The sequence below is a fragment of the Ictalurus furcatus genome, chromosome 12 (assembly GCF_023375685.1).
Source record: "Ictalurus furcatus strain D&B chromosome 12, Billie_1.0, whole genome shotgun sequence".
In the NCBI taxonomy this organism is placed as follows: domain Eukaryota; kingdom Metazoa; phylum Chordata; class Actinopteri; order Siluriformes; family Ictaluridae; genus Ictalurus; species Ictalurus furcatus.
This window is the reverse complement of record NC_071266.1, coordinates 28,906,781-28,914,934: the sequence shown is the minus strand read 5'-3', so window position 1 is coordinate 28,914,934 and position 8,154 is coordinate 28,906,781. Positions and strand designations below refer to the sequence as shown.

General features: G+C 45.9%; 1 protein-coding gene across 3 annotated transcripts; it reads right to left on the bottom strand.

The window, feature by feature from the left end:
* Positions 1–1,917: 1,917 nt before the first annotated feature.
* LOC128615612 (oocyte zinc finger protein XlCOF19-like) lies at positions 1,918–7,942 on the bottom strand. 3 transcript variants are annotated; one of them, XM_053637841.1, is made up of 5 exons: positions 7,840–7,942; positions 7,655–7,749; positions 2,533–4,139; positions 2,132–2,417; positions 1,918–2,004 (listed from the first exon to the last, which is right to left on the bottom strand). In XM_053637841.1, the coding sequence occupies exons 2-3, from the start codon at positions 7,721–7,723 to the stop codon at positions 3,537–3,539; spliced, it is 672 nt and encodes a 223-aa protein (XP_053493816.1). In that variant the 5' UTR covers positions 7,724–7,749; positions 7,840–7,942; the 3' UTR covers positions 1,918–2,004; positions 2,132–2,417; positions 2,533–3,536. The 3 variants fall into 3 exon arrangements, with proteins under 3 accessions (XP_053493816.1, XP_053493814.1, XP_053493815.1); XM_053637839.1 differs by having other exon boundaries at positions 2,132–4,139; XM_053637840.1 differs by having other exon boundaries at positions 1,931–2,004; positions 2,105–4,139.
* Between the last annotated feature and the right edge of the window lie 212 nt (positions 7,943–8,154).

Below are 8,154 nucleotides of genomic sequence, written 5' to 3'. Positions count from 1 at the left end.
GAGAGTAGTGAGTTGCAGGAGTCCAGTTTTGAGATAACAAGAACCTGGACTAGTACCTGTGTAGCCTGTTCGGTGAGGTAGGGTCTGATTTTCTTGATGTTGTACAGGATTAACCTACAGGACCGTGCAGTTGTTGAGATGTGCTCTGTAAAGGTAAATCTGTCGTCAAGAATTGCCCCAAGATTCCTGGCCATCCTGGTTGGCTTGAGTGTGGTTGAGCCGAGCTGTACAGTGAGGTTGTGGTTGATTGAGGGACAGGCTGGGATGATGAGAAGCTCAGATTTTGCCAGGTTGAGCTTAAGGTGGTGTTCCCTCATCCAGACCGAGATGTCCGAAAGGCAAGCAGAGATGCGTGCAGAGACTGATGGATCGTCAGGCTGGAAGGACAAATAGAGCTGGGTGTCATCAGCATAGCAATGATATGAGAAGCCATGAGACTCAATCACCTGCCCTAGAGATGTAGTGTAGATTGAAAAGATGAGTGGACCCAGAACCTACCCCTGTGGAACACCAGTTGTGAGTTGCTGAGTTTCAGAAACACCTCCCCTCCATGATACCTTGAAGGATCTGTCAGAGAGATAGGATTCCACCCAGCGCAGAACCGTTCCGATGATGCCCAGACTGGGGAGAGTTGACAGGAGGATCTGATGGTTCACAGTGTCAAAAGCAGCAGAGAGGTCGAGTAGGATGAGGACAGATGATCTAGAGGTTGCTCTTGTTAGTCGTAAGGCTTCAGTGACGGAAAGCAGAGCAGTCTCCGTGGAGTGATTGCTCTTGAAGCCAGACTGCTTGGTGTCCAGGAGGTTGTTCTGTGTGAGAAAATTGGAGAGTTGATTAAAAACGGCTCTTTCAAGAGTTTTGGAAAGAAAAGGGAGGCGGGAAACAGGTCTGTAACTACAGCAGGGTTAAGTGATGGTTTTTTAAGCAGTGGGGTAACCCGGGCCTGCTTAAATGAGGTAGGGTATGTGCCATGTGTTAAAGATGTGTGTGAGTGCAGGTAATAGTGTGGGAGAGATGGACTGAAGAAGGTGAGAAGGGATAGGGTCAAGAGGACAGGTTGTGGGACGGCTAGAGAGGAGGAGTTTAGAGACATCAGTCTCTGAGAGGGGAGTGAAGGAAGTCAGTTGGGAGTTACATGGAGGAGGAGCCGGTCTATGCATGTCTGGGGTTGAGAACAGGTTCCTGATTGATGTAACCTTGTTGGAAAAGAAAGTGGCAAAGTCACCTGCAGTGAGAGAGGTAGGGGAAGGGGGAGGAGGGGGACAGAGAAGAGAGGAAAAGGTTTTGAAGAGAGTGCAGGTGTTGGGAGAACTGCCAATCTTCTCTTGATAGTATGTAGCTTTAACAATGGAGATGCTATTGGAAAAAGAGGAGAGAAGTGTCTGGTAATTGGTTAGGTCAGTTTGGTTGTTAGATTTACGCCAATTCCTTTCAGATGCTCTTAGTTTGGCCCGGTTGTTACGTAGCGCTTCTAGAGCCAAGGGCTAGAGGGTGATGTACGAGCAGGTCTGGAGGTTAGGGGGCAGATGCTGTCAAGAGAAGATGTTAGGGAGGAACATAGCATGTCAGTTGCCGTGTTCAAGTCAAGTGAGGAGAGGTGGCTATCAGAGGGAAGTAAGGTTGTGACAACGGAGGAGAAACGTGAGGAGGAAAGGGAGCGAAGATTGAGATGAAAAGAGATAGAGGGTGGAGACAGTGAAGTGGGTGAGGGAAGAGAAATAGAGAACTGGATAAAGAAATGGTCAGAGGTGTGGAGAGGAGTAATGAGAAGATTGTGTGTGGTGCAATTACGTGTGAGGATGAGGTCGAGCTGTTTGGCAGCTTTGGGGGTTGCTGGTGTGGTGAACTGCTTGAGGTCAAATGTGGGAAGGAGAGCAAGAAAGTCAGCTGCATGTGGCTTGTCTAGATGAATGTTGAAATCACCAAGGACCACAAGAGGAGTTCCATCATCCGGGATGGTGGACAGTAGCGTGTCAAATTCATCAATGAACTTCCCCAGTTGACCTGGAGGACGGTAAACAACAAGAAAGTGCATTTTGGCAGGGTCAGTGACTTTAACAGCATGAAATTCAAAGGAAGTGTATGAACAAGAGGGAGAAAGTACATTTCCATGTTTTGGAGAGAAGCAAACCTGTACCACCCCGTCGCCTGTTGGGACGCGAGGTATGGGAGAAGTTGAAGTTGGAGGCTAGGGCAGCAGATGTGCAGTGTTCTCAGCATGGATCCAGGTCTCAGTCAGAGCCAGCACACTGAGGTTGGAGTGGGTTGCAAAGGCAGGAATGAAATATGCCTTGTTGACAGCAGATTGGCAGTTCCAAAGTCCGATAGAGAATGACAGGGAATCTGCAGAGGCCACATTCAGAGAGCGTAGGTTGTCCAGGTTGCGTACTTTTCTGGGAGTATGCTGCGGTCGGCGCCTGTGGCAAATAACAGGAATAAATTGATGACACATGTTAGTGTTAGTACCTGTGTAAACAGGTAAACAGCAAGAGGAATGAAAGGGGGGAAGAAAAAGAAAAAAAAAAAGTATACTTAGCAGCACGTGTGGTGTCTTGCTGGTGTCCTCGCTCGGTGGACTTGCGCAGGTAGACTCGCAGGTCTTTACACGAGCTCAGTCTTCACACTACAAGGGCTGACGCTTCTGCCTCAGCGTTTCTTAAGTACTGCGGTGTTTCACAGCTGAGCACGCCTCTTTAATTAGCAAAACAAAGAGTAGTCGTATGAACGAGCGACTCCCAACCGAATATGAATACCGGAATTAGCTTTAATCTAGCAACGTGTATACAGCTCATAGCAACAAGGAAGCGCAGTTACAGCTTCTACCTGACAATCAGTGCTAAAACTAGTTTCAACTAAAAAAAAATCCAGAAAGAAACACTTATCAGTTACTGTTTGCCTGGGTCAATAATCTCTTTTGCCTGTTATAATGGATGTTCAAAAGGCATATATGGGTGTGGTGGTCAGGCATCCCTTTTGGGCCATATAGTGTAGTTAGCTGTAGTTAAATGGACACTGCAAATACGGAGTAACTTGGACCAGAAATATCTCTTCAAACTGCCTGTAAACACAACCATCTTCTGTTGGCTTGGAAATGTGTCCAGTTCAATAGTATGCACAACACGACATTTTAGAAAACAAATTCTAGCTCGCATTTAAAAATCAATTAAAATGAAAAGTGTTGCTAAATGTATAATACAATGCCTCTGTGTTTTGGTTGTGTTTGGTTTTGTTTAGAGGGAGATGTCAGAGTCGTGTGTCTCACTCAGAGGTCTGGATTGGTTGATTAAAGTGGGCATTCCCACTGGTTAAATGTGTGTATTCAATGCTTGGTAGCGTAGTGTTTGGGGGGAAAACAGGAAAACAACAAAATCATGAATTCTGCTAAAACCCAGAGAGAAAGTCCCATGCAACAGAATATTAAAGTCCATGATGAATATTATATCATCATAGTTTTATGCCAGAATGTCACTTTACCCTCCGGTAAAAAATGAAAGTGAAAACCATGTATCTTATTGACAATTGACAAACTGACAAATTCACATGTCAACAGCTGATGGCTTTATGTTGGAGCACTTGTGAGTCCTTAATGACCCTGAATGAGTATAACTCCGTCCACATTGTCCGCAGAGGTACGGCTTCTGTCCTGTATGACACTGCTGGTGACTGTACAGGGCACTCTGGTCACGAAAACCTTTTCCACACTGCAAGCAGTAATACGGCTTCTCTCCTGTGTGAATGCGCTCGTGTCGTTGGAGAGAACTCTGGCAAGTAAAACTCTTCCCACACTGCGAGCAGTGATACGGCTTCTGTCCTGTGTGGATGTGCTCATGTTGTTGGAGATGACTCCTGCAAGTAAACCTTTTCCCACAATACGAGCAGTGATATGGCTTCTCTCCTGTATGAATGCGCTGGTGTTGTTTGAGATGACTCCTGCAAGTAAAACTCTTCCCACACTGTGAGCAGTGATATGGCTTTTCTCCTGTGTGAATGCGCTGATGCTGTTGGAGAGTACTCTGACGGGCAAAACTCTTCCCACATTGTGAGCAGTCATATGGCTTCTCTCCTGTGTGGATCCGCTTGTGATCTTTGAGATGATGACTTTTACTAAAACTCTTCCCACAATCTGAGCAGTGGTACATCTGGAAAACACAATAAAATTACTCAAGATGCTTAAATAATTTTAGATTTTGTCCCCATGTGTTTATAGAATTATTTCTGGAAACATCTTACAATACTGTAATACGGCTCGACCACCCAATCACCCACCTTTAATGGTTATAACAGCTTTGTAATTTTATATTTGTAATGTAATTCCATTGATTGCAGGCCAATTTTACTAATGTCAAAACCACTGTGACTGATCATTTTTGAGAGCCAAGATGAACTTGACATTTGACCAAATTCACACATCATTTCTCATCACTAATCACACAGAAATAGTTCATGTAGACCTTTTTATGTGTTTAGACTCTGGAAAATCAACATGGATGTCACGTTTCAAAGATGGTTATGGAAGCAATCACAGATTTTCAACGTTTTATTATATAATTCAACCAAAACACAAAGGATACTTAGACTGATGCAAAACACTGTGGTACAGACTAAAACTAACAAGATCAAAACACGGTAACATGGAACACGGTAGCCTAAGACAAACGTAAGACAGAGAAGCAGTGCAAACAACGGCATATGCATATTATATATATATATATATATATATATATATATATATATATATATATATATATATATACATATACACACACACACACACACACACACAAACACATAGGTGTGCTCGTTAACAGAAACGTGATTCAGGTGCAGGTGGTCATGTGACATTGTAGTACAGTGCAGTGGCTGATGGGAACTGAAGTCCAGAGTTACCTCCTTGATATATGACAGAGGCCCCCCCCCCGCCAAGGGCGCTTCTCCCGGATCGCTCAAAAATGCACTCCCTCCATCTGGTGGTCCTGGCCCCTTGGGCAAAATGTCCCCAGCAGATCTAGGAGACTGAGCAGTGTCCTCAGCGGAGCAAGAAAGCAACGCGACGTCCTCAGCGGGGCTGGAGCTCAGAGCGACGTCCTCAGCGGGGCTGGAGCTCAGAGCGACGTCCTCAGCGGGGCTGGAGCTCAGAGCGACGTCCTCAGCGGGGCTGGAGCTCAGAGCGACGTCCTCAGCGGGGCTGGAGCTCAGAGCGACGTCCTCAGCGGGGCTGGAGCTCAGAGCGACGTCCTCAGCGGGGCTGGAGCTCAGAGCGACGTCCTCAGCGGGGCTGGAGCTCAGAGCGACGTCCTCAGCGGGGCTGGAGCTCAGAGCGACGTCCTCAGCGGGGCTGGAGCTCAGAGCGACGTCCTCAGCGGGGCTGGAGCTCAGAGCGACGTCCTCAGCGGGGCTGGAGCTCAGAGCGACGTCCTCAGCGGGGCTGGAGCTCAGAGCGACGTCCTCAGCGGGGCTGGAGCTCAGAGCGACGTCCTCAGCGGGGCTGGAGCTCAGAGCGACGTCTGTGTGGCAGGACAATGGGACAACTTCCTCCGCAGGACAGGGGAGTGATGTTCTCCGCGAGGCCCGAGGGAAGCTCGAAGATTTCCATGAGGCCATAAAGGGGAACGAGGTTCTCCGCGAGGCCAAGGAGAGGAGCGAGGTTCTCCGCAAGGCCAAAGGGAGGAACGATGCTCTCCGCAAAGCATGAGGGGGGGAACGATGTCCTCTGTGGAACAGGAAGGGGGAGTGACATACGGCACGCAGCAAAGAAGAGAAACGGCGTCCTCAGCCGAGCGGGCAAGCGGAGCGGCGTCCTCAGCCGAGCGGGCAGGCGGAGCGAGGTGCTCAGCCGAGCGGGCAGGCGGAGGGACGTCCTCAGCCGAGCGGGAAGGCGGAGGGACGTCCTCAGCCGAGCGGGAAGGCGGAGGGACGTCCTCAGCCGGGCAGAAAAGCAGAGTGCCTTCCTCAGCGGAGCCGGCAAGCACAGCGGCGTTGGCGAACAGAGCGGAACACTTGGGTATGTCAGGACATGGAGCAACCTCTTCAGCCAACCCGGGTGACTGAGCGGCGTCCTCAGTTGACCGGAAAAGTTGAGCGGCATACTCAGACGAGCAGGGAGGCTGACTCCGTTTGCTGAACTAGAGCCATTATAGGGGAGGGAGTGTGGGAGATGGTACTAGCCTCAACCACAGACTCCCAATTGTTCCCGGACTCCTCCTCCTGTTGGCGTGGCATAGTCGTCCACGAACACAGGTGGTAGAGTGAAGCCCAGGTACTTCATGGTGATCTGCTGCTTACGCGGCACAGCTTGGCACTCATGGGTTTTATTTATTTGTGAAATATGATGTAGGCTCATTATATATATAAAATATTTATATATATATATATATATATATATATATAAAATATAGTCACGACGGACCGACAGCCGGCACACAAGAAATTAAGATCGCTCCTTCCCCGATTGCCACACCCACTCGCAAGCACACGAGAGCACGCACGTACACACTTGCACTCACCCCCAGCACGCCATAAATAAAGAAAACCTCAGTTTTCTGCAACAGCCTCCTGTGTGTCTGTGCTCCACCCACCACTGGCTAATTTCCTTACAATACACACACACACACACATACATACATACACACACATACACACACACACATATATATATATAAAATTGTTAGGAAACCTAAATCTTTAACACTAGAATCATATTGCAATCATTTTATAGATGTATCTGAAACACTGATGCCAAACGTTGGAACAATATTGTGTATTTTTGTTAATTTCTACAAAACTATAAACATATGCATAAATATTCTTTTCCACCCCAAAAACAAAGTCTTCTGAACAAAACCCTAATAAGACCCTATTTTCACCCACATCTATTATGGAATATTTTAATTAAAGTATAATTCACTCATGTATAACCAAAGTATAAGGTGTGAAAGATTATCAATAAGTTATAATCAAGGAAATTAGTTAATCCACTAAAACTTATGCTTAAAGAGTATAACCAAATGTTAATCAGTATACTGGTTCCTGTTCATGCTGGGAACGTGTGTAATCTTTTTAGAATGTAATCTTTATTTAAAAGGAGAGCTGGCTGTACCACTCCACCATTAAAAACAATGTAAGGACGGAGGACCAAGTCTTAGAGTTAATGGTGGTGCACAGCCAAGGTCTGAATAAATAACAAAAGAGGAAAAACCCCACCTGATGAGATGAGTGTTTTAGAATTGTATATAAGCATGTATGGAGGATAAGTAAGGGAGTTGATCTGCAGACCAGCGTGGCTTTGTTGTGTGAATCATAAAGTCTATCTTTTCACATCAAGACCCCGAGACTCTTAGAGAGCTTTTTGCTGAAGAGGATTCCACAACATTATCTAACAAGTGTTACACATTTCCGTCTAATGAACTTTATTTATCTAGCTAACAGTTAGCAGACTTGTCTTTTGGTTTGCTAATCTGCTAATTGTTTCAGAATTTACAACAGAAAAATGCAATGAAATCAGTTCCTTTATTAATAATCTGAAGACCACATAAAGTGTGAGTCCTGACCTGAAGTCTTCTGCTTGTTGTATATAGTGTTGTAAAGGTTACTTAATTATAAATAAGTTCTCAGAGTTTAAAAACTAAAAGAGAAATCAGACACGAGTAAACTTTACCTTTGAGCCAGTAGCAGCAGGAGTCTGTGGAGATTTTCCTAAAGAGCGGCGTCTGGACTCTGATTTCATTATAAGAGGTGTAAAGAATCAGGACACTGGAAGAAAAATACAGAGATTCATGACTCCAGAATCTCCACTAACTTGTTAACGGAGCAGCTCAGGTGGCAAGTTTCAGATGAACTCACCTTTAGTGATGTTATGCAGAGTATCAGAGATCCGAAGCGCGTACGGAGAAGGAAGCGCTCTTTCACATAAAAATCTGGAATCCAAGCTTGTGTTCTTCTTCTTCTTGTGTTGTTTAATGGCGGTTGACAAGCCAAGTCATGCTGTATTACCGCCACCAACTGGACTGGAGTGTTAAGCATTAATAAGAAGGGAAATATATTCGTTCTTTTAAATGTCCAATAAAATGTCCAATCCTGTTTTCCTGAGATAATTATTTCTCTTTGTATTTTTGACTGTCCTGGGAAACAATTCAATAGGTTTGATAAGGTGATATT